This window comes from Mytilus edulis, chromosome 12 (assembly GCF_963676685.1).
Source record: "Mytilus edulis chromosome 12, xbMytEdul2.2, whole genome shotgun sequence".
Lineage (NCBI taxonomy): Eukaryota > Metazoa > Mollusca > Bivalvia > Mytilida > Mytilidae > Mytilus > Mytilus edulis.
Genome location: NC_092355.1, coordinates 58,478,181 through 58,503,713, shown reverse-complemented (window position 1 = coordinate 58,503,713; position 25,533 = coordinate 58,478,181). Strand labels below are relative to the sequence as shown.

At 31.3% G+C, this 25,533-nt stretch overlaps 2 protein-coding genes across 2 annotated transcripts; both read left to right on the top strand.

Moving 5' to 3' along the window:
• The first annotated feature begins 1,009 nt into the window (after nucleotides 1–1,009).
• On the top strand, nucleotides 1,010–18,644 carry LOC139497349 (PDF receptor-like). Its single transcript, XM_071285561.1, has 2 exons — nucleotides 1,010–1,148; nucleotides 17,011–18,644. Exon 2 carries the CDS (start codon nucleotides 17,035–17,037, stop codon nucleotides 18,217–18,219), a length of 1,185 nt encoding a protein of 394 aa, XP_071141662.1. The 5' UTR covers nucleotides 1,010–1,148; nucleotides 17,011–17,034; the 3' UTR covers nucleotides 18,220–18,644.
• Nucleotides 18,645–23,329: 4,685 nt separating this feature from the next.
• On the top strand, nucleotides 23,330–24,253 carry LOC139497732 (adenosine receptor A3-like). Its single transcript, XM_071285967.1, has one exon. It carries the CDS (start codon nucleotides 23,330–23,332, stop codon nucleotides 24,251–24,253), a length of 924 nt encoding a protein of 307 aa, XP_071142068.1.
• The last annotated feature ends 1,280 nt before the right edge of the window (nucleotides 24,254–25,533 follow it).

Here is a 25,533-nt window from a genome sequence, read left to right as displayed (position 1 = left end):
ATTTGAATGCCTGAAAAAAATTTGCCTATTGACCCCAATTTTTCTTTTTATAAATCTTTAACATGTATAAATTTAAGCCATCTGTGAAAGTCTTATAAAATCTTTGATATTTTTTAATAGTTTTTGGGAACTTAAACTTGTCAATGATAAAGCTATGAAAAATCAAGAGAGAGCATTTTTCCCGCCAAAATTTCAATAGCTAATACATTACATGTATATCTCGAAAACAAACTAATTGACCTATATATTTTTTTGACTATTTTTGTCCCTTTATTAATCCCCTATTAATACATATAAGTATGATGAAAAGTTTGTTATTTTAAAACTAAGTAGCAAATTTCCTTAAGCATTCCATGTTTCAGTACATACAACGTTGATACATTAGTAAATATTGTTCTTTTGTGAAAATCTAATATTTATGATAGTCTGGGAGCAGGAGAAGGGGCCCTTTATTTCTATAATTTTTAGTTTTTATACCATTGTTTCTATTCGTTTATGATTCTCCTTTTTCCTTTTCCTTCAAAACTAAGTACCCAACTATTCCCTCCCCCCCTTTTTTTTAAGATATTTTAGACAATTTTCTCTATTCTTTATGTTTTTGGCCTTAAATTGTACGATTTTGCTATTTTTCTAGTCAAGGTCAGAAAGTCGTTTTGTATCTATATAAAATTGCAAGATGCATGAATTCACAGTGAATAAATCATCTAAAAAAAAGTATCTCAGTACTGTTAATATGAGTACAAAACTTTGTTTAAAGGGTCAAAAAGTTTAAATTGAATTTCTGACTTTCTAATGATTCGGTGATAACGAAATATGACGCTCTCTATTAAACTGCATAATGAAAACATAAATTTCATTATTATACTGTAAATATTTTATAGTTTTAATGAACAATTGCGTATTGTTCAAATCTCGCGTGAATTAGAGCACGTGCTATTGTATTACAAAATGTCGTGATGAAATCACTCACAAAGGTACAATTTACACTAAGGAAAACGTTAATGTGAAAATGAAATATAAATATAGTTTATTTTTACTCTTGTTAAATTTAATAGACACAACAAATAAGTTCTGATGCAAAGAGGGAATTAATTGTGGGGTGGACGACACTTTTAATGCTACATGTATAAAAATCAACTTGATAAAAGGTAAGACAATTTACTTACATGGTAGGAATGGATACTAAACAGGTTATTTGATGTATCATATGAGGGCAAAACGCTTATTGAATTTTCTGATATATTAAATGTACAGTAACAAACAGCAGATGTTTGAAATTGTTAGGATGTTGACATTTTATATAATAAAATATATCTAAATGTGTTATTCAAGTTCCCGTTTGGTTAAGCAGAATTCTTCTGATCGAGATTGCAACCCATCGCAACGTACATGCAATTGAGATAAACTTGTTCTAAATGTTATGAATTTAACTTTCAAGTATAAGATTTTTGGAAATTATTTTCTATCCGTTCTTATACACTGTATGTAAAAAAAAGTAGATGTGATGTGATTGCCATTGGGACAACTCTCCACAAGAGACCAAATGACACAGAGATTATCAACTATAGATCACCTTACGGCCTTCAACAATGAGCAAAGCCCAAACCACATAGTCAGCTATGAAAGGCCCCGAAATGACAAATGTAAAACAATGTAAACGAGGAAAACTAACGGCTAAATTTTTGTACAAAAAATTAACATTATATGTTGATTTGATATTTTTTATATATATTATTGCATGACCATGATGGATATTAGTGAATATTGGCAGATTTTTCTATTGCACTAGATTGTAAATGTAGTTTATATTCTAAAAGAGGAACAATAAACCATAGTCACCAATATCAATACAACAACCCTTTTATTGTACAGTATAACTAAAAGAGATTTTAAAACATGATATTGAAACTGGTCATGTCGACAATTATAATCTCTAATTGCACTAGTACAATACCAAGTATTGCACGTATACCTTATAGTATTACACGTTTCCTTTTTTCAACTTCATGTTTCGTTCTATATTTTTGTCGTTTTATATTACTATTTTATACTGTATAATAGATATAGCCTGTGTATGAGGTAGATAAATAAACTCCTTGTAGATACGAGGGATATATATATATATGGCCTGCTAGAAGTATACAGAATAAATACGATTGGTTGTTATGGTTCGGAAACACTGTTATCGTTCGATCCTTGATTTTCGATGTCTTTCAAATATAGTCCCTAGTGTGTATAGTGCGTTACTTGCTATTTTTAGCTCACCTGGCCCGAAGGGCTAAGTGAGCTTTTCCCATCACTTGGCGTCCGTCGTCCGTCGTCGTCGTCGTCCGTCGTCTGTCGTCCGTCGTCCGTCGTCGTTAACTTTTATAAAAATCTTCTCCTCTGAAACTACTGGGCCAAATTAAACCAAACTTGGCCACAATCATCATTGGGGTATCTAGTTTAAAAAATGTGTGGCGTGACCCGGCCAACCAACCAAGATGGCCGCCATGGCTAAAAATAGAACATAGGGGTAAAATGCAGTTTTTGGCTTATAACTCAAAAACCAAAGCATTTAGAGCAAATCTGACAGTGGTAAAATTGTTTTTCAGGTCAAGATCTATCTGCCCTCAAATTTTCAAATGAATCCGACAACCCGTTATTGGGTTGCTGCCCCTGAACTGGTAATTTTAGGGAATTTTTGCTGTTTTTGGCTATTATCTTGAATATTATTATAGATAGAGATAAACTGTAAACAGCAATAATGTTCAGCAAAGTAAGATTTACAAATAATTCAACATGACCAAAATGGTCAGTTGACCCCTTTAGGAGTTATTGACCTTTATAGTCAATTTTTAACCATTTTTCGTAAATCTTAGTAATCTTTTACAAAAATCTTCTCCTCTGAAACTACTGGGCCAAATTAATCCAAACTTGGCCACAATCATCTTTGGGATATCTAGTTTAAAAAATATGTGGCGTGACCCGGCCAACCAACCAAGATGGCCGCCATGGCTAAAAATAGAACATAGGGGTAAAATGCAGTTTTTGGTTTATAACTCAAAAACCAAAGCATTTAGAGCCAATCTGACATGCGGTAAAAGTGTTTATCAGGTCAAAATCTATCTGTCCTGAAATTTTCAGATGAATCGGACAACCTGTTGTTGGGTTGCTGCCCCTGAATTGGTAATTTTAAGGAAATTTTGCTGTTTTTGGTTATTATCTTGAATTTTATTATAGATAGAGATAAACTGTAAACAGCAATAATGTTCAGCAAAGTAAGATTTACAAATAAGTCAGCATGACCAAAATGGTCAGTTGATCCCTGAAGGAGTTATTGCCCTTTATAGTCAATTTCTAACCATTTTTTCGTAAATCTTAGTAATCTTTTACAAAAATCTTCTTCTCTGAAACTACTGGGCCAAATTAAACTAAACTTAGCCACAATCATCATAGGGGTAACTTGTTTAAAAAATGTTTGGCGTGACCCGGCCAACCAACCAAGATGGCCGCCATGGCTAAAAATAGAACATAGGGGTAAAATGCAGTTTTTGGCTTATAACTCAAAAACCAAAGCATTTAGAGCAAATCTTACAGGGGTAAAATTGTTTATCAGGTCAAGATCTATCTGCCCTCAAATTTTCAGATGAATCCGACAACCCGTTATTGGGTTGCTGCCCCTGAATTGGTAATTTTAGGGAATTTTTGCTGTTTTTGGCTATTATCTTGAATATTATTATAGATAGAGATAAACTGTGTACGGCAATAACGTTCAGCAAAATAATATCTACAAATAAGTTTACATGACCAAAATAGTCAATTGACCCCTTAAGGAGTTATTGCCCTTTATAGTTAATTTTTAACATTTTTCATAAATTTTTGTAAATTTTTAGAAAATATTTTCCACTGTAATTACTGGGTCAAGTTCATTATAGATAGAGATAATTGTAGCAACAAGAATGTTTAGTAAAATAAGATCTACAAACACATCACTATCACCAAAACACAATTTTGTCATAAATTTATCCGTGTCCATTGTTTAATATGCACAAGACCAAGGTGAGCGACACAGGCTCTTTAGAGCCTCTAGTTTGTTTACCCTTTCCAAATTGATTTCTTCATGTTTTATGCCCCAAATAATAAGTAGTGGTGCAATTACACTGCAAAATTTGGGTCATGAATTTTAAAGTTAAGCTGTGATTTGGTCCACCGAATAAACTTAAGGTTGAATTTAGTATTTTGAAAACTATCAAAAGAATTCAAGACCCCCTTAACACAATAATGTCCATAGAGTTGATGACGTTTTCTACAATTTTAATCAAATTTATTACAAAAGCAGTACACCAAACGGCAAACATATTATTGAGAAATCGCAGGTGGGATGTTTCTGGTTTTAATTTATTTTCTGAAAGAAATAACCGTGTTCTCTGAACTTTCGATTGTGTCATTAAGTTTCTGAGGTTTAGATTTCTATTTTTAGATATTCTAAAATTAAACATGCAAACTGTGCAAATCACTTTTCTATAGCGACTCTTGTATTCCATTTGAAATTTTCCACTTTGTGTAAAAAGTAAAATCACAAAAATACTGAACTCAGAGGAAAATCAATTCGGAAAGTCCATAATCACATGGCAAAATCAAATAACAAAACGCATCAAAAACGAATGGACAAGAACTGTCATATTCCTGACTTGGTACAGGCATTTTCAAATGTAGAAAACGGTGGACTGAACCTGGTTTTATAGTTAGATAAACCTCTCACTTGTATGACAGTCGCATCAAATTATTATATAGTATGTACTGTTATTTGTTGTTGTTTGTATCTTGCATTAGGTTTACGAGATTGTTTTTGAGTTTGGATAACCCTTTGGTATCGTTTGATAGCTGCATGTTTGTGTTTCTTAGAACTGATTTTGAGAGTGCTTTATAAATGTTATTCACAATATGTTCTCGCAACTGCTGAACCGGATTATAGATAAGGTTTACATCTTGCCAATATGTTTTATCCATTTGAGCTTCATAAACATGTAACTACATTCAAACCATTTGAAGTAAAAGGGCATCTAATCCACATGACAAAGGAAAACAATGAATAAAGACAACAATTAAATAAGAAATAGATCTTTTTTTTATTTATTAAAAACCAAATCTTCTTGACTGCAAGACTGCAAATTCATAACTTCCGGGTCCATTTCCTAACAGAAAAACATTGAAAATATCCGATTGTACATGGTTTTTAACAAAATTATCTGAATATTTTTATCCGATTTGCCGATATATTCTTATATCCGATATTCGATTACACGATGAAATTAACATTAAACATATAGGGAAGGGTTTGGTGTTTTGAAATAATATTGCAATAGCCGATATATTCGTTTAGCCGATATCCAATTAGGTGGAGTCTACTGTATTACCTTACGTTGCTTAGTTTCTGCCATCGATATGCTTGTGTAACTTGAATTCATGGTGTCGGGTGAATTTCTTGAATTGTTACAAAGTTTGTCATCATGAATGAGGCTTTGATGTCATAATTTGTTAGATACAAATGTAGGTAGATAGTTTACTTCTCATAAAACAATGCAAGAACAAATTTCACAGAGCAGATAAAACATTCGAGTTTTACTCAGCGATGCAGGCCTTACAATGTAGTTCTTGTATCTTTTAGCTCTGATTTTAGTATTGACAAAAATACCACATGTCCCTATTCTTTAATAATAGCAATTACTGCAATAATGAAATTTTGTTGATTAAAGGTCACACGATGACGGAAATTGCAAAGTTTTCATTTCGTGTCAAACAGCATTGTAAAATTTCTGCAAAAACCTTTTGTATTAATTTTGTATCTTTATCTCGAAATAATTCAGTTTACTGTGATAAAGGATTTTTCGGCTGCTTGATTAAGTATTGTTTAAGTACGTTTTCAGGAAATTGACACTTTGTTCAAAAGATCAATTAAGTGCTTCTGGTGGTATTTCTGCAACACGTGATCTAAGCCATATAATAAGCAGCTGCACATTGCTCACTTCAAATGTATTTTGCTCGATTGAGTTCATAATGGATCACACAGAAATATAGTGTTAATCTGAACTTTTGAATAAATCATACGGTAAGTTTCTTTTTTAATTGAAAATTAGAAAATCATAAATATATGAAAGTAACATTCCATAAAGGTTTCAAACGTAATAGATCTATCGTAATTTCAAATCATTAATAAAAACATTTTAAAGAAGATGTAGATTTATTATAGATGCAACTAATATTCTATGACTATATCTTATTTGTTATCAAACTTAATGCTTAGAGTTAAAAGCTAGGAAGTTTGATAAGGCAACAATATGACTCCTCTTTCTGGCTAAAATTGCATATCTGTATTTATTTACCATCATCATAATGAATAAGAGAATAATAAATGAATAAATAGAGTTGAAAATGACAAATCAGCGCTGTTTTCATGATGTCACATATAGCACACATTATTATTTTCTTTGGAATACCATGGTACAGTTTTTCGTTGTCTTTGAAAAACACCGAAACACGTTAATTTACTTTGGCTTTTAAGACCAGAAATGTCACATAATGCACGAATTTGTATTGTCTTTGAGATACAATATTGGGACACTTTAATTATTTTTGGGTTTTAAGACCTGAAACGTCACCAAATTTTATTGTCTTTTAAATACGATTGGAAACGATAATTTCCTTTGACTTTTAAGTCCGGGAATGTAGCATATAGCACATTTTAAATTTACATGTACTGTCTTCGAAATACAATAGGAGAGGGCCCTCATGGGGTTTTTGATTATGTGATTACTTGGCCGTTTTTTTAATGATTATTTGATTATTAAGCCAAATATTTCATGATTATTTGATTACCTAGGACTGTATTTTTAGTTTATGATTATTTGATTACTAAAGATAAGCAAATATTTAATGATTATGTGATTATATTGGCAAAAAAATGGTGATTATGTGATTACTAGGACCCCCCATGAGGGGCCTCATAGGACACGTTCGTTAATCTACTTTTCGGCTTATAAACTCGTAAACACACAGCGTAAATATCAGCCAACGAAAATTGATAATATAAAAAGAAGGTGTACTATGATTGCCAATTAGACAACAAGAAACCAAATGACGCAGAAATTAGCAACTATGGATCACCGTACGGCCTTCAACAAATAGCAAGGCCTATACCGCATAGTCAGCTATAAAAGGCCACGAAATGAAAAATATAAACTAATTCCTACGAGAAAAATAACGGCCAAAAATTATGTACGAAAAATGATATAAACCTTTATCATTAGTAAGTCGTTAGTTTTCTATATTGAATTGATTCATATATTTCATGTCGTGGCCTTTAAAAGCCGACTATACGGCATTGTGTTTTTCTCATTGTTGAATTCCGTACGATTGTTTACATTTGCGTATCATCAGAACTTGGGTTGACAGTTTTCTCATTGGCAATCGTACACATTTCTTTATTTTTATATGGATATCTGAATGAATTGATTTTGATATCTCAGGGTATTTTAAGCCCTTTTTATTTTATTCTTTTTATCAATTTTTCTAAAGCAAAATGACAATATCTCTGTCGTAACTTTCAGCTTGTTAGTATTCACAGAATATTTGTTCTCAGCGTGTCAGTAAAATGTGTGTAATAATCAATTATTTTGGTATTCTAGACTTGTAATCTGATAATTACGCAGTTAATAGAATATAGTTCAAGGAGAAACTGACACTGATGTTTTGACTCTTTAATGAACCGTTAAATTAACTACTTCTGATTAATTGCGATAAAAGCAAGCTTAGTTGTCATGTTTTTAGTAATAGTAAAAGTTCAATGATAAGTTAATATTGATATTAAAAGACCTCCGAACAAAAAGGGGTGTTCAGATCTCCGAGACCGAAGGTTTTAAATTATTTACAAAAAAAACCCAAATTTGCCTCCATGAATATCGCAAAAAATTGTACAGTTTGATTAGACAGAACAGTAAAGACACACACTTATTTATTGTGCATATCGTAGGAGAAATATATATCTCAAACTTTTCTTGTATGGATTATGGTAACAAAATACCACAAAGCTATTGAATCAAATAAATATATTTTCAAACATAATCTGTGTGTTAATTGAAATTGATTGCTAAGTTATAGCCAATTTTATCAGCCGTTTCTACTTAAACTTGAAAAGAGATTTTATTAATTTTGTTGTTGTCTTATCGTTTGTTTTTCAAAAGGTTGCTAGAAAAATAATAGTTTTGTGAAGATAAACAGTTATTTTCATTGAAATTAAAATAGTAATTTCATGGATTGTTTTGTTGACCTAACTTTTCTCAGCATTATACATGTAATAGAAAATTATAGTGTTTTAAAAAGGTAAATATATAGGTAAGCGTATTGTACAGATGCTATGACTCTTATTTGTTATTTGATTGCTGTATTTCTTCAAATATTTGTTAATATTGTTTTGTTGACCTAATTTTTCTCAGTATGTTACTAGAAAATTATGTTGTTTTGAAAAGGTAAATATAAAGGTAAGCCTATGAGGTTATAACTCTTATTTGTTATTTAATTAATAAGTTTCTTTAAATGTATATATTATATAAAGTCTTTTTTTTTTCCTTTTATGAATATGTCTATTGTTGGACATTACGACATTTCTTTGGTAAAACTAAAAAAAAAATTACTAATTAAAAGTAATTTACAGAATACAAAACAAAACTAAACTTAAAAAAGCAGAAATATAAAAGGTCCGTGTCATTGTCTTTGAGATAGACGCTATTGAAACAGGTTGTAAATTCTCTTTAGATGGTTAGTACATTTGACATAGTATATCAAAGAATGTATAACAACTATCCATTTCATCATCGTTTTGTCTTAAAATTTGAAAAAGTGTAATCAAATCAGGATTGACAAGTCTTTTAAATGGCTTTTAAAATTATGTGTAATAAAATAATAAAATGAAAAGCAATAGTCAACTTGTCAATCAATTGCACTACAGGGATAAAACAAGAGTTTTCTGAACATCTGACAAAAAGGAAATAACTAGGTCAGTGAATCCTTCATATAGATACTTAAAGTCATATGGGACAATAGATTGATGAAAAATAATGTTCATCTAATTCTTGAACCAATGCATACATTAATAATAAACTTAGTATTCTGTGCACGATTTTATTGGTCAGTGCTGTTGTGAAAATATGGCATCTAATTTATGGTCATGTTTTAAAGCCGAATTTAACGATTGTCACCCGTTTGTAAACAATCAACACAGAATCATGGATACTCAGGTAACAAGTACAATAAGATATAGAAGTCTTGATAACGGAACGATGTTTACGTTTAGTTTTTCATTCGCACATGCGTATTGCGATCACCGGGTTTTTACGAGAAAGTTCACGCTGCATACGAGAAACATGTCGGTGAATTGTTTGCTGGAAGCAAGCAATTAAATAATAGTTAACTTCTCTTAAATTTGGACAAATTATAGAATTATCTTGAAAAAAAGTATGTGTACAGACGTTTTATAATAAAAACAAGCATTTAGTTTGTGATGTCCATTACTGGCAGACAAATAACTATTTCAACTGGTGATTTTTACATTTTTTTCTGATACAGCAGATTTATAACTTTCTATTGTTTCACAAATTTCTTCTTGTTTTCATTCAATGTATTCTCTTTTCTTCATTTCTTGTATGAATTTACTTGAAACGTCATTTGATACTCGGGGAAACGTCTCTTGATCGGCTAGCTGCTCAGATGACGTCCTATTTACAAAAATTTTAATTGACAGGTTTGTACCGGAAGTCAAATTCGGGGGCTCGATATGGATTGTGGGGGCTAATATCAATATTGGCCTAGAGGGCTAATAACCAACCTAGACTTCCGGCTATTATTTGCCATGCAAAACGTGCACATCAATACAAAATGTGTGATAATGTCTTTTAAGTCAAGTTTTCTAAAGCGAAAGGAAAACATTTCTGTCGTGACTTTCAGGCTTGTTCGTATTCATAGAGTGTTTGTTCTCAGCGTGTCAATATCATTTATATACTAATCAATTAGTTTGGTATTCTAGACTTGTAATCTTAATAAATGCATTACAATTACGCAGTTATTAGAATATAGTCCAAGGAGAGCTAGACTGATATGTTGGCTCTTTAATGAACCGTTCAATTAACTACTTCTGTTTCATTGTGATAAAGGCACGGCTATAATTTAGTTGTCATGTTTTTAGAGAAACATAGTGCATCACCAGTCTTAAAGTGTTTAAAACACTCAATCATTATTAAGTGATTTCAATTTTTTATCTTTTTCCATTTCTTTTTATAATCACAAAAATGATACAGTGGTTGCCTCTTTAATTTTCAAATTTTCAAGTCAAGACGTTGCACTTCAGTGTTTCTGTTGTTCTTTGTATTCCTTTTATAGTTGCGGTCACCTACTGTTGCCTTTATTTATTATTGAAATTGATATAAAAACTAATGTAAATATCTAAGGTTTCAACTCCCTCAAGCAAATTTAGGCTTAGATTGGTTTTGCTACGATTTTTATGGCCTTCTTATAGCTGTTCGACGTTTTGGTCCTTATTAATCATTGGCTTTCAAATATTCGGCTTTGAGTGTTCCATGATGTAGTTATAGCAAGAAAAGCTCTTCGGATGCATGAAATTTATGTCGTTTTGTTTTCAGTTTTGTTTTGGTTGTTGTTATAAACATATTTGTATTAATATAGCAATAAATTGTACGGTTTGATTAAATAGAACAGTAAAAACACAAAAAAAATTTTTATCGTGCATATCGCAGAAGATATAGATCTCAAACTGTTCTAGTATTGATTATGGTAACAAAATACCACAAAGCTATTGAATCAAATAAATATGTTTACAAACATAATCTTTGTGTTAATTGAAATTGATTGCTAAGTTATGGCCAATCTTACCAGACGTTTCTACTTAAAGTTGGAAAAAGATTTTATGGATTGTTTTGCCATCTTATCGTTTTTCAGAAGCTTACTAGAAAAATTATAGCGTTTTGTGAAGATAAAGATAAATTTTCATTGAACTTTAAATTATCGTAATTTCATGGATTGTTTTGTTGACCTAACTTTTCTCATTATGTTACTAGAAAATTATATTCTTTTTAAAAGGTAAATGTAAAGGTTAGCCGATAAAACAGATGCTATAACTTTTATTTGTTACAAATGTATTTAATAAGACAAAGTGTGTTTTTTTAAAAATGTTTATTACTATTTATAAATAAAATTGAGAATGGAAATGGGGAATGTGTCAAAGTGACAACAACCCGACCATAAAGTGTATTTGTCCGTTTAATACATATGACTGTTCATTAGCGGATCCAGGGGAGAGGGGGGATCCTGGGGTTGGAACCCCCCTTTTGCCTTGGGTTGGGAACCCTTTTCTTTTAAAATGGCTGGATCCGCCACTGCTGTTGTCTTCAATACATTTCTTTGACAAACCTCGAATTTGTTTAAATAATTTGTCTGCTCTGTTTCAAAATAAAAATATTTTTTTAACGACTGTTATTAATTGTCAGATCACAAAACACTAAACTTTATAAAAGGTACGTGCCATTGCTTCAGAGAAACAATTCTATTGAAATTGGCTGAATAAATAAAGGCAACAGTAGTATACTGCTATTTAAAACTCATAAATCCATGGACAAAAACAAAATCGGGGTAACAAACTAAAAACTGAGGGAAACGCATTAAATATAAGAGGAGAACAACGACAAATCATTAAAATGTAACACACACAGAAACGGACTAAGCGTTAGACAAAATCCTATGAGAATAACAAATACAACATCAAAACCAAATACCTGAATTTGGGATAGATAAGTACCGTGACACGTCTTATAGTAATGTAAATTTACATTCAAAATTAAGAGAACATTCTCTTTCAATACAAACTATTTCAAATAACTTTTAATAAATAATAAAATGAGGAAAATAAAAGTTGTAGGTTAATTGTAATGGCACTACGTGGATAAAACTAAAGATATCCTTACATCTGACAAATAGTAAAGAAAAAAACTAAGAAAGCGAATATCCTTCTTAATTATAAAGTGTTTAGTATAAACTTTTACTGTTTCTGATAGACTTGCTACAATTCCCTTTCTTTTAATTTTTTCTTATTAAATGATATGATTACTGATAAGTGCCAGCCTACTGGTTGCTCTTGAAGAGCAAAATTAAAAATAAAAACATATTAAGGAAAGGACATGTAGCAAGTCTACATTTTGATAGCAATTGATAACTTTTACCTTTAATACATTTATTCTTATTTGAATTAAAGAGTTTTTTTTTCTTTTTTGTCGGTTGAGATACCGATATATTTATATGTAGTTTTTGTTAGTTTTTCTCAATAAACTTCTGTAACTACAAGTTCGAAGAGGAATATAAGAACAACTGGATAGCTGCTTGCTTCATCTTAGAATCCTCTACAGTGTTTGTTCTACCTCACTCTCTCCCACTCTCTCTCTTGATTACTTGACAAGATTTTTAAACCAACATTTGACCACTTCCAAATGCATTATTGAGTTTCGGGATTTATAGATTCGTTATAAGAAGCAATGCTGAATTAAGCAAATCCGTGAGGAGAATCAGCGTTTGTGATATCTTATTATGGAAGGTTATGAACTATATCCAAGCATGTTCTTAAAAGTTCCAATTGACAGCTGCATTTAGATCTTTTGTCATAATGTATTGTTCTCAACCGACGTGTACTGTCGTTGTGAAATTGTTGATTTAAGATAAGATCATATAAAAAATAAAATGAAATAACGCGACAAGAAGGGGGCCGTCGTTGGCTCCAAAGCACCTTGCTTGTCGGAGTTAAAACTTTATTGTATGTTAGGTTTTTAATATCGACGTGGCGTGTTGGATGGCAACATTTAGAAATGATGAGACTGACCACCGTTTTTCGTATCGTATGCAGATTACGGATTCGTTTTGGTCGTTTCCATTCCAATCACTAAACTTGCAGAAAAATTGTTCTGCTAGAATATCATCTTAACATTGTCTGAATAACTTAAACAACTTAGGTGATACCGGAATAAAATGATATATAAAAATCTTTCATATTTGTATCTTATCCAATGATTTAGTTTTAACGATATCTTTACGATTGTTTTTGATGTTTTATCACAATCATCAAATATTTCACGCAACATTTTAGATAACAATGACTCCTATTTATACTGTTCAAGTCGTATTAGTCACAGATTTTTAATTATACAAACTTCTTTTAAATAGTTCAAGTTAAACTTCATATGAAAGCTTATTCCCGATTTACTTGGTTACGTTTTGACGCTGTCACGTCATGACAAAACAAAATATAATGCTAAGCGTTGATGTTATTTAGCATATTAATTTATAGGTATTTTTACAATGCAAAATGTTTGTTAGTCAGTTTTCTATTCAATAAGGACACAATGTAGATAGAAAATAAGAAATTCATTGATGTTTTTGTTAGCATTAAGATTACTGTTAATGTATCCACGTAAAACAACCCAGTATAATATCTATATAGATATAGGAAGATGTGGTATGAGTGCCAATGAGACAATTCTCTATCCAAATAACAATTTATAAAATAAACCATTATTGGTTTAGGTACGGCCTTCTACAAAGTATATTAATGTATCTTTTTCAATTCGGTACGACATTGTTGAATAGACCCGCCTTTTTAAGACTGATGTAAAATGGAACATTAATCTAATTTATATATCAATCATATTTACGTATTGAAAAACTGGTCATTATCGTGATAGTCTGGACAGACACAGGACAGTTGTAATGACTAAGGCCGCAATAATGATCGAACTGTAGCCCCGGTCATTAGAGTGTAACAGTCAATACAATTGGCAATGGGCAGTCCATGCATCACGATAATGGAAGTTCTTCAATAACTATTATGTTTATTTCATTGAGGAAACATTTGTTGAGAAAAACTCATAAATTTAAATCGTTCAAAACAAACTCGAGTTATTGTACAATTGCTACAGGGAAAAGTGAAGACCCGTCACAATCATAGTGATACTGTTGCTGAGTAGTTTGTTTCTATCATTATCGGAAAGAATGACAAAACGACCATTTGCTTTCCATTTCAGTCATGTTCCAAACCTCTGAAACGCATCATGTAAAAGTCTTATCTGTTTTGTATACCTGTAGCAATTGATATCAAATATTTCTGCTGGGAAAGAGTCCTATAAACTGCTATGAAATAATGTAATATTTTAAATACATTTATATTTCATTTATAGTTAAGATAAAAATTGGCAAAGCAATGTTAGAAGAATGGGACATGTAAGGTGATTGTTTTTGAACTGTTTTTATTATGTAAAAGAAGGATTACACATTGTTATTCATATTTCTTATATCTTATCAATTTCTTATCATTCCGTTTCAACACTAAAAAATATTTACGATATCCGACTAAAATCTTCAAATATTTTTCACAGCATTTCAGATTACTCCGACTATCTTTATCCTGTTCAAGTTAATATTTATTAATAGAATTTCATGTTAGTACATATTAAAGTGGTTATGACTGATATATATTCTTAACACGCTTGTTATTGCAACTATGCTGACATGATCGATGAAAACAAACTATTTCAATTTTATTTAAATGATAAATGTCTGTTTTTCTGACTAACTGTATAACCAATTTAAACTAATTTCTTGCCTCGTTTGATACGCGTCGATATGTAAAATAATGCAGTTATTTTGATAAAAAAGGTTCCTATATATTGGTTTTTGGCTCAATTATCACATTTCAAATAATTACTTGGCTTTTGAATATGCTCTAACATTACCAAAGCTGTATTATTTATCGTTTAAGGAACAAGTTCTTGAGGCATTTGTGATGGTGCTTATACAATTTAATAATTGAGTAGGGTCTAATGTTTTTGAAATGAATTCCACGAAATGATGCATACATGTATCAAATAAGGATCTTCAATGTTGATTGAAGAATTATAGTTTGAATTCCGTTTGACAAATGTGCTTTGAAAACAGATATACCAGCAATACCGTCGAAAACAAGATAAGCAAAGCTAGAAATAAATAAGTCAATGTTGATATGATTGCGATTTGAATCCGATATGTTAAAAGTCGGAGGTTAAACAAAATATCAAATAACGTTGAAATATAATAATAACTATTTTGAGAGTTGAGAAAGTTCAAATATGATTTTACCGATTTATGAGGATGTAAAAATTAAATTTCTAACACGCAAATACACTACTTGTTGTTATTGTTAATAGTTTGATTTCTAAGTATACATTCTACAAGATACAATATCTATCAACTAGAGTCAGTTAATTTTTAACCTTCTTAAACTTAAACCTGAATTCATTGTTATACTTGAACATTATATGATTGGAAGGTGATGGTTTCGTTTTTCAGTTTGGTTTATAAATATAAGTTGCATATGTCATATTTTTAAAAGTATATGACTGTGAGTTAAATCAAAAGCGGTAATTGTTATTCGAAATGAAATTTCTTTCTTCGATACAATTTTAAATTGACATTTGACAATTATAAAACATAATTACTTTCTAAATCTATATCGAACAGACATGTAGAAATCCAGTACACTTGATGTACTTGGAAAACATAATTCATCTTTGTCGGATAAAATAATTATGTAGTTTAATGTAACTGTTGTTGCTGTATTATGTATGTTAATTGTAAGATAATAATTTCTTTTTATTATCATTATTATTTTTTTAATTATCACACGTTATATCAGAGATGACAAATTTAATTTCCTTTATTTCACAGTTTGCGTTAATAACTCAATAGACCTGAACATAGCAATCAAATTGTCAACTGACTATTGTTGATTATCAGGTCAATTACAGAACAATTGTTGTCAAAATCATATGACCATTGTGTGCAATTAAATGATGAAATGAGAAGTATTTTATAATTTTTTAGAGATTTAACGTTCTTGATTAGGAAAGTTATTTTTATTTTAGCCTTTACTGCATAGAGAATGGATTCATGTCAATGTCTTATTTATCAGTTTGAGAGAATCCTGGGGCAATAGAAATTTAGAAAATGCCTGTGCAAATAAAGGAACATGACAGTTGTTATCCATTCGTTTATTGTCCCTTTTAAAATTGTTATACGATGATGACTGATGTACCCATATTTTGACTATTTTATTTATTGTGTCGATTTAGTTTACGCATCTATGTAAATATAACGGAATTTGACGAGACAGTCATCAAAGTGAGAGGGTTAGCGCTATAAAACCAGGTTTAATCCACCATTTTCCACATTTGAAAATGCCTGTACCAAGTCAGGAATATGACAGTTCTTGTCCATTCGTTTTTGATGCGTTGTTTTATTTGATTTTGTCATGTAATTATGGACTTTCCGAATTGATTTTCCTCTAAGTTCAGTATTTTTGTGATCTTACTTTTTATGTGATTCAGCTTTTGATTTGGACATTTGAATATAAACTTTCCGTTTTGAATTTTCCTTGGAGTCTGGTATTTTTGTGATTTAATTTTTAAAATGTAAAACGATAATGTTCCAACATTTTGAAATGGTTCATTTATAATGAATTGATAAAAAATCTGTTATCTTTGCACCTCATCTCCTTGTCTTCATTTCATTTTATAAGTATGCAATTAGTGATGATATCTTATCAGACTGATCAAATATTTTCGAAGGGTTGCAATTAATAGTGTCTTTTCATGCATAAAAAAATATAAATGACTCTTGACTTTATTTAGTTTTGGTACTGTCATGACATAATCAAACAATGCTGTACATGTAATTCTAGGTTTTTAGTAATATGAGCAACACGAAGGGTAACGAATGTGGAAAGCAGGATCTCCCTACTATACTGAAACACTAGAGAAATCCCACAGTTTATTAAACAGTTAACATTTGGCAATGTTGTGTTCGTGATTAAAAACAAAAAGCATCATTGACAATGAGTATTACACAATCAAATGTATTTTTACTATTACTATGTATAATTTGTAGGTACATGTAGGCAGATAACTTAAAATGGAAAATTTTACACAGACATTGTTTTATAATTCAGTTGACTGCACTTCCGTTATGTCTTCGGCGTCCAAACATAATGATGCAAGTCAGTATTTCTGTGACCCAGTACACGATGGATTGTTGTGCTGGCCTGCAACACCCCCTGGAAGAAAAATAGCACAACTGTGTCCTTCATTACAAGGATTTAATGACAACATGTTTGTATTCCGGAAATGTAGTCTGGGTGGATTATGGGAAAATTTTAACAACAGTTTAGTGGTTGAAAAAACGAATTACGAGTCATGCATCCTGACTGACAAGCCGACATTACAGGAATATGGTAAAGATTATATAAATGATCTACAGAATGTGATTCGAAAATCCAGTATACTTGGAATAAGTTTTATTCTTCTTTCTTTAATAGTGTTGTGCTTATCTTTTTGGCTGTATAAATGTAAGCTTCCAAAATATATCAATAATATCCTAAGGGTAAAAATTCACAAACATTTATTCGCAGCCGTAATGTTGGAATTAATTATCAAACTTATTTTCCAAATATCAATATTTTTGACAATCAGTCGTTCGTTTTTAGCCACAGTACAGAAACCTGTTGTATGTGAGATCTTAACAGCTTTTCACCAGTATGCGGACATATCAATTCTTATGTGGATTGTTATAGATTCCCACTTTATTTACATGACGGCAAAGTCAGGATTTCTGTGTATATCCGGATACAAAGCTTACGTCATCGCAGGTTGGGGTTTGCCTGTTTTACCAACCGTATTATGGACAATTACATTAATATTGAATCACAAGGTCACATGTTGGAATGGTCACATGCATCTGGACTCGATTTGGATTGTACACGTTCCAAAGATCCTTTGTTTTGTGTCTATCATAGTATTAATCAGTTTGTCGTCATGGCGGCATTATCAAAGAGTTTCTCAACGTTTATTGCAAGAATCGAAAATCATAAATAATTTAACAACAACTGGAATATTACTTTCCTTGATGCTACTGAGTTTCTTGGTTGTGATCATACCTACATATCTTAGGCTAAATACTTTGGAATCAAAGACCATAGTTCAATACCTTGCGACGACATTTACCTCATCAAAGGGTATATTTGTTGCTATTTTGTGTAACTATTCGAATATAAAAGACTTTGTAAAATCAGAGACAGCCAATAATGATATCGAAATTTAATTAAGATTGTTTGCGAAAAACATTTGTGTAAATATAGCTACAGTATTGAATTTGTTTCAAAGTGCAAGATATGCGATTTAAAAAAAAATGTCGTATGTCTGACAAAGAGTCAAATGCGTATGGATTACACACTTTTAATCCTAGTACCAAAAAACTAGTTTATGTTAATAAACAACATAATTAAAACCAAGAACAGTATAAATCTACTTGCATATATTGTAGAACAATAACGCTGTCGCCGGATGGGAACCTCACCTTTATAGGCAAACCAACTGTGAAATAGTTTGTGTTATTGATTTAAATGTTGCAACAGTGGTTGATTACATGTCAACGATAGAGAACTCAAAAATAGTATACAGAAATGTATTGATAAACACGAGTGTCTCAGGATATAATTTGATTGAAAATAAAAATAATAATAGGAATACGTTTAAGAATGTTATTTTAAAATTTTATTTACTTTAATTTGCAGTTGAAGAAATAACATAATGAATTGAGAAGTTGTGAATGTGACTTCCATAATGTGTGAATTATAAAGTCGGTAAAGAAAGAGGTTGAAGGCCACATACTTCAAAGTATGAATTTGGCTTAGGAGTTTTAAAAAGTTAAGCCTACATCACCACCAATTGTTTAAATGCTAAGCTGGGACAGATGCAATTGCCCTGTATTATATCATAAAAATGATTAGATACTGCATCGAATGATACTCTCCACCAGATACCATAAAAGCAGTGACTGACCACATGTTCGTTGTTATTTCACGATTTACATGTTGTAACGACTATTATATAAATTATTTGTGCGTTCCTGCGATTGTTTGCGCTGTATATCTGTCACGTTGGGATGACCTTTTATTATCCCATGGTGGTCTGGCAATGGTTTTATTGCTATCTCACCTCCCACTTAGGGACGACATCAAAAGATCGATGTACGATTAAAAACTTAAATCAAATAGTTTGGGGGTGTGGGGGTCAACATTGCTGCAAGTTTTGTTAATTTAAAATTGATTTTACATATATCCCTATTGGTCAATCAATTTTTCCCAAATTAAGTCAAGAAGGGGGATGTGGGGGTCAGTGAAAAAACTATGTGAATTAAGTTTTTTTTATCCTTCATTGAACTTTTGATGTCGTCCCTTACATGGCTATGTTAAAAAACAATAAAAAAACATATTGTGACAGAATTACAGTACAAAAAAATCACGAACAACACTCATAAATGATATAACAGTACATAACAACATGTAAAGTAAATTCACAAAAATACTAATGTCCGAGGAAAACTCATAACGGACAGTCAAATGACCGAAATTAAGATCCCAAACACATCAAACGAATAGACAACAACTGTCATATGCAGGACTTGGCACATACATTTTTTCATGTATAAAATGGTAGATAAAACCTGGTTTTATAGCTAGCTGAACTTCTCACTTACATTGCAGTCGTATAAAATTCCATTATATTTGACAAAGATTTGTGAACCAAAAAACAGACAAAATAGGTAAAAATATCAAAATTAGTGGTACAGCAGTCACCGTTGTGTTATACGTGTAATCTTTATCAATATAAAACAAATAGCTATATAAACAAAGATTTACCATGCCACAATAACACAATGACGGAATGTATATTTACAGATCCACATCATATGTAAGAACATTACACAAAAAAAGTATACAGACGTAGCACATTAAGAAAACGAAAGACAGGAATACAGAATTGTTCATAGAACAATAAAACAATGACGAGATGTATAAGTACAGAGCCACGTCATATGTAACACGAAAGCATAAAAAAGGCATACAGAAAAACCATATAAGCAAAAGTGAAAGACAAGTATACAAAACTTATCATAGAGCAATAACACAAGGATGTATAGGTACGGAGCCATGTCAAAAGATTTACATAGCTACGTCAAATGAACCATAGAATAAACAACTCATTAGGTAGACACGTTTTTTTGCGTACTGTTTTTCTTAATCTCAAATTTTTCTGATAGGCAGAGTTGAACTTAGATAGATTCGGACTTTTGTTTTTAGATTCGTTTGTCCTATATCACCTCAAATGTGTTCGCTATCATTTTTGGCTGTCACATATTCGGCAGTGAGCGTTCCTGGAGGAGATAAATATTGGTTTCAACATATATCACATCACGTTTTGATATATAAAGGCAACAGTAGTAAACCGCTGTTCGAAAGTCATTAATCAATTGAGAAAAATACAAAACCGAGTTACAAACTAAAACTGAGGGAAACACATCAAATATAAGACATGTAAGAGGAGAAAAATGAAATAACAGAAACACTAAAGGGCAACATAAACCCAAACGACAATGCAACACACACTGAAACGAACTATAAAATAACAATAGCCATTTTTCTGACATGGTACAGGACATTTTAAGAAAAAATAGTGGGTTGAACCTGGTTCTTATGGCTAGCCGAACCTCCCCCTTTTATGGCAGTGTTAAATATAACGTTAAAATGACAACATTACATGACAGGACTACAATACAAATAAATGGAAGAACACACAGGACAGGGAAACACATTAATAAACAATATGTTTATAGTTATGTTATAGACATGTTAATAGTTATGAGGTACCAGGCTTATAATTTGATACGCCAGACGCGTGTTTCGTCTACACCAGACTCATCAGTGACGCTCAGTTCAAAATAGTAAATATATATTTTCTTGTTTTGTTTTGTTTTTTCTTTATAGCAGGGCTATAATTCTTTTATTTCATATTTAATTTAAAGTAAGGCAAGAACTTTATTTTACTAGAAATTGGCGAGGCAAAGAGTTTTTAAAATAATTAGTTGATTTCGTTATGACATTAATTATTGTATGATATGATACTAATTATGCTCATTATGCCAATGGAGGTTTTTAAACAGATTTTTTTTTTTTCAGAAAAACAATAATAACCAAATGTTTATTTTCATCGATTTCAATTTTGAAGGTAGACCTATTTTGGCTTAAAAAAATCAAGATTTTTTTCAAGTTGGACACAATAGGCGTTTAACTATTTGTTTTTTATCAATGTTGGTCTACTCAGATACGTATTATCGATTTATTTACAAAGTTACAAGACAATAACTTGAATAATAAAATTTTCAAGTATTTTTTTCAAATCCAACGTCCGCCATTCCCACCAATTTCAAGTTCCAGATTGGATCCATAGCCGAAAATGTTGTCCATCACCTATACTACTACTATGCAAAATTTCATGCTTTTACCACAATATGAGCAATTTTGCTTAAAATCTGCTCAAATCGACTGGACTATAGATTTGAACATTTGAATTAATCAAAAACATACTATAAAATTTAACCACTAACGGGAGAAATTATGATTGATTTTCATATGATGAAGACAAAATTTCTCAATCATTTTAATCTATGTGCGGAGCTGGCATGCCAGTAACTGTTGGTAGTCCTTTATTTATGTACGTATCATTGTTATTATGCTTATTTTCTTTCGTTACCTATTCTGACATCGGAATCCGTCTTCTTTTCAACTTATTTTACTGTCCGTTTGGCTGTGTTTCACTTTATTCTACTTGTGGTATAGGAAGAGGGTTGAGATCTCACAAAACATATTTAACCCCGCTGTATGTTTGCACCTTTCCAAAGTCAGGAAGGAGCCTCTGGGCTTTGTCACTCAGGTATGTTTTTTTTTCAACTCTAGTTCATTTATATGTTATGAAGCTAAGTATGACGTCCATTTTCACTGAACCAGTTCACATTGTTATTTAGGGGATTTTATAACTGCGTTGAAGACCAACTGTTGGCATTCGGTTGTTATCTTCTTTGTCGTTGGGTTGGTGTTACTTTGACATATTCCTCATTTTATATATCGACCATTATTAACTAAGTTATGATAACATTTTTATAAGACACCTACAAACAATTCTAAAAAAAGAATAATAATAATAATTTCACAAAGAATTTATGGGAAACTATTTTTTTTTAAATTTGTGATCATTGAAAAAAAGAAACCAACTCCAAACCGGAATATTTCCAATCTTGCTTTCATTTCTTTGCCTACACGAACAATACCGCACTGACATTCACATCTTACGTAAGATTTACACTTCACACAGCCTTTTTGACTAATACTTGATCACGAAACTAAAACTTGTCATTAAAATAAAAACAAATCTATATCTGTTGATATGCTAATTAATCCTGTTACCGATCACATTATTATATAATTTCTTTGTTCTGATTGATAAAACAGTGCATTGGAACTTTTATTTAAAATTAATATATATAGATATATTTTATCAGAAATAAGTGTCCCTTTTGTCAAATTTAAACAAAAGGATCACGAAGGACGGTAACACACAATGCAGTTTAAAATTAAGCGTTTGAATCTTTTCCTGTTTAGAAAATTGTATGAGACATTTTCTATGTTCTGAATAAACACGTACATAAGGATAAGGATTATTCTTTTGTCTAATGTTACATACAATGCAGTTTAAAATTAAGAGTTTGAATCTTTTCCTGTTTAGAAAATATTATAAGACAATTTCCATGATCTGAATAAACGTATATAGTGTGAATAATCGGATTAGGATTATTCTTTCGTCCAATTCTAGCAATCAATCTTGTTAAAGAAGTTCATCCCTTTACGTCGTATTCAACGACATTAAATTAATTAAATTCATTTTCATAAAAAAAAAACATACAACCGTTAGGTGAGTGTATTGCGTTGCCATGTGAATTTAATAAATGCTTTACGAAGGTTTACATACATGCTAGTTTAGTTAAGTTTTAGTTTAAACATATTTATTCATAGTGGATTGGGAAATAGGTTATTGCAACTTATTTTAATCAGTTTCCACTTTGAGGGTGCGAGTCCTGCCTTGTAGCTGCCTTAGCCTGCTCTTTTCGAAATCTACAGGGGTGTGGTTTACGACTCTCTCTTAACACAGGTTAGTAATTTATCGTATCCTTCCGACGGAATATCATCGTTGATCAAGACCATACATGTACATGATATCAAGGGAGAGCCGAACATTCAATCGGGAGCGGGGATCAAACCAAGAACCTATGTGTTAGTAGTCCGATGCGCTAACCATTACACCACTGCTCTACAGAAATGCTGAAGCTTGGTGCTACGATAGCAGCTGTTTTAATTGCATCTGTACTTCTGACATTCCATGTTTGTTCTATATACGTGTCTGTAACTTCAAAAGAATTAAGAAAAAACAGATTCTTGGTATTGGCTTTATATCTAAGTCTGAGCGATATTGCTGTAGGTCTGATTTATATCTACCATGGAATTCTTAATTTCGTACACTTGAAAAACATGGAAAACTCGGAATACTTTTATCAGTGTATGATGTTAAAACATGTGGTGTGTGGAACTATTATTGCATCTCTTCTGCAGAACTTATTGATATGTTTAGAACGACTGAATGCTACATTTAGAACTAAAAGACGTGTTCTGGATATTATAACAAATAACGTGTCTGTTCTTGTCTGTTTTGTATTTAGCCTTTGTTTTGGATTCCTGAGATTTGGAATAGAAACTTTAAAAGGACCTGTACCTTGTGAAGCCGTGCAGACACTAACTCCATTGTTTGTATTTTCACATGACCTTCCGGCAGTTACTATTGTGATTTCAATTATTAGCATTTATGGGGTCATTGTTTGCAGAATGGTAAAACAACAGAAGCTGGTAGGAGTCCAAACACGTGGACTGCCAGCCGATCAGAGTCAAAAGAGAAAAAATAATGAACTTAGAATGCGCCGAAATGTATTGACTCTTGGAGTCATCATCTGTGTAACAGTTGTAGGAGTTCTTCCCAGGAGTTTGCTGGGTTTTTATTCCTTCAGCAAGGGTTTATCTGAAAAGGTAGCCGATTTAGGTATGATAACAAATACCGTATTTCTGCTGTTGAATCCTCTTTTAGATCCCGTGATATACGTATTGAGAATAAAGAAATACAGAGAATTTCTACGTTGTAAATGTTTTAAAAGATCTAATGATTCATCTGTGAATTCGACATCTACAGAATGATGTATGATAGTTATAGTACGGTTATTTCTACATAAGAAAATGCCTGTAAAAAAAGTCAGGAATATGACAGTTGTTATTAATTCGTTTAATGTGTTTGAGATTTTGATTTTGCTATTTGATTAGGGACTTTCCATTTTGAATGTTCCTCGGAGTTCAGTATTTTTGTGATTTCACTCTTTATAAAGCTTTATTGTAAGTTAATTTAGTGTTTGCATATGTTAAGTGTTGCTTCATAATATATATAAGCTTTATACAGAAATGTCGAGTTTAAGCGGGATATTTGTTTTTATCATTTTAAAGATCGTGTTAAAACATCTCAATGATAAAAATGAAAGACAGCCACTGAATTACAGACTTCTGATTTTGGATATGCAGACCAAGAATATTGCATGGTTACATATTTTTGTGGTGCTCAACGATCCCCATAGGGACAGTGAGGTAACAACACAAAATAATAACAAATCAAACTATCAGTTGGGAATGACTTACTCATTCACTAGATAAGCCAGAAACATTAAACAGCTAACAAAATGTCTTGATCCGTTTTAGCTTTAGATAATATACATGTTTCATCATATCCTTACAAGATACAAAAATGTCCCCTGAAAGACACATATTCATCACTAACAGAATGTCTGATACAAAACATTGTGAACTATACAAACTATTACGGCAATATGGGACAAATGTATGTTGTGTCTATACAAATATTTTATCAGCGTCAAAATTAAATCCGACTTCATTGGTTGCGAAATCCGTATACTCGCCTGTTGAACGATATTCCGGTGGTAAATGTGTACCAGTAATTGTACCTTAATATTCTTTTTATACTTAATATCTCATATAACGTCTTGTGTGCTAATATATCAAATAAATGTTTAAGACATTTGCTTTCCCCCGATATTTTGAAATGGTTGTATCTTTGTTATAATGATTTTAATACATTTTAATCGTGTTTTTTTTAAGGAAGCTGGCTTGTCATGTTTTTATATTTTGTCAGATTTTCGGAATCCTCTGGTTTTATCCATTTGAATGCCTTGCAAAAATTTGCCCGGTGACACCCATTTTTCTTTTTTTTTTTTGTAAATCTTTTACATGTATAATAATAAGCCATCTGTAAAAGTCTTATAAGATTTTAATTACTTTTTAACAGTTTTTGAGAACTTCACCTTGTCGATACTAAAGCTATGAAAAGTCAAGAGAGAATATTTTCCCGCCAAAATTTCAATGGCTAATATCTCGAAAACAAGCACGGTGACCTTTTTATTTTTTTTTTTTTT

What these genes read in the sequence shown, in the direction of transcription:
- LOC139497349 (XM_071285561.1), top strand. Translation starts at nt 17,035, where the DNA reads ATGGAAAATTTTACACAGACATTGTTTTATAATTCAGTTGACTGCACT.
- LOC139497732 (XM_071285967.1), top strand. Translation starts at nt 23,330, where the DNA reads ATGCTGAAGCTTGGTGCTACGATAGCAGCTGTTTTAATTGCATCTGTA.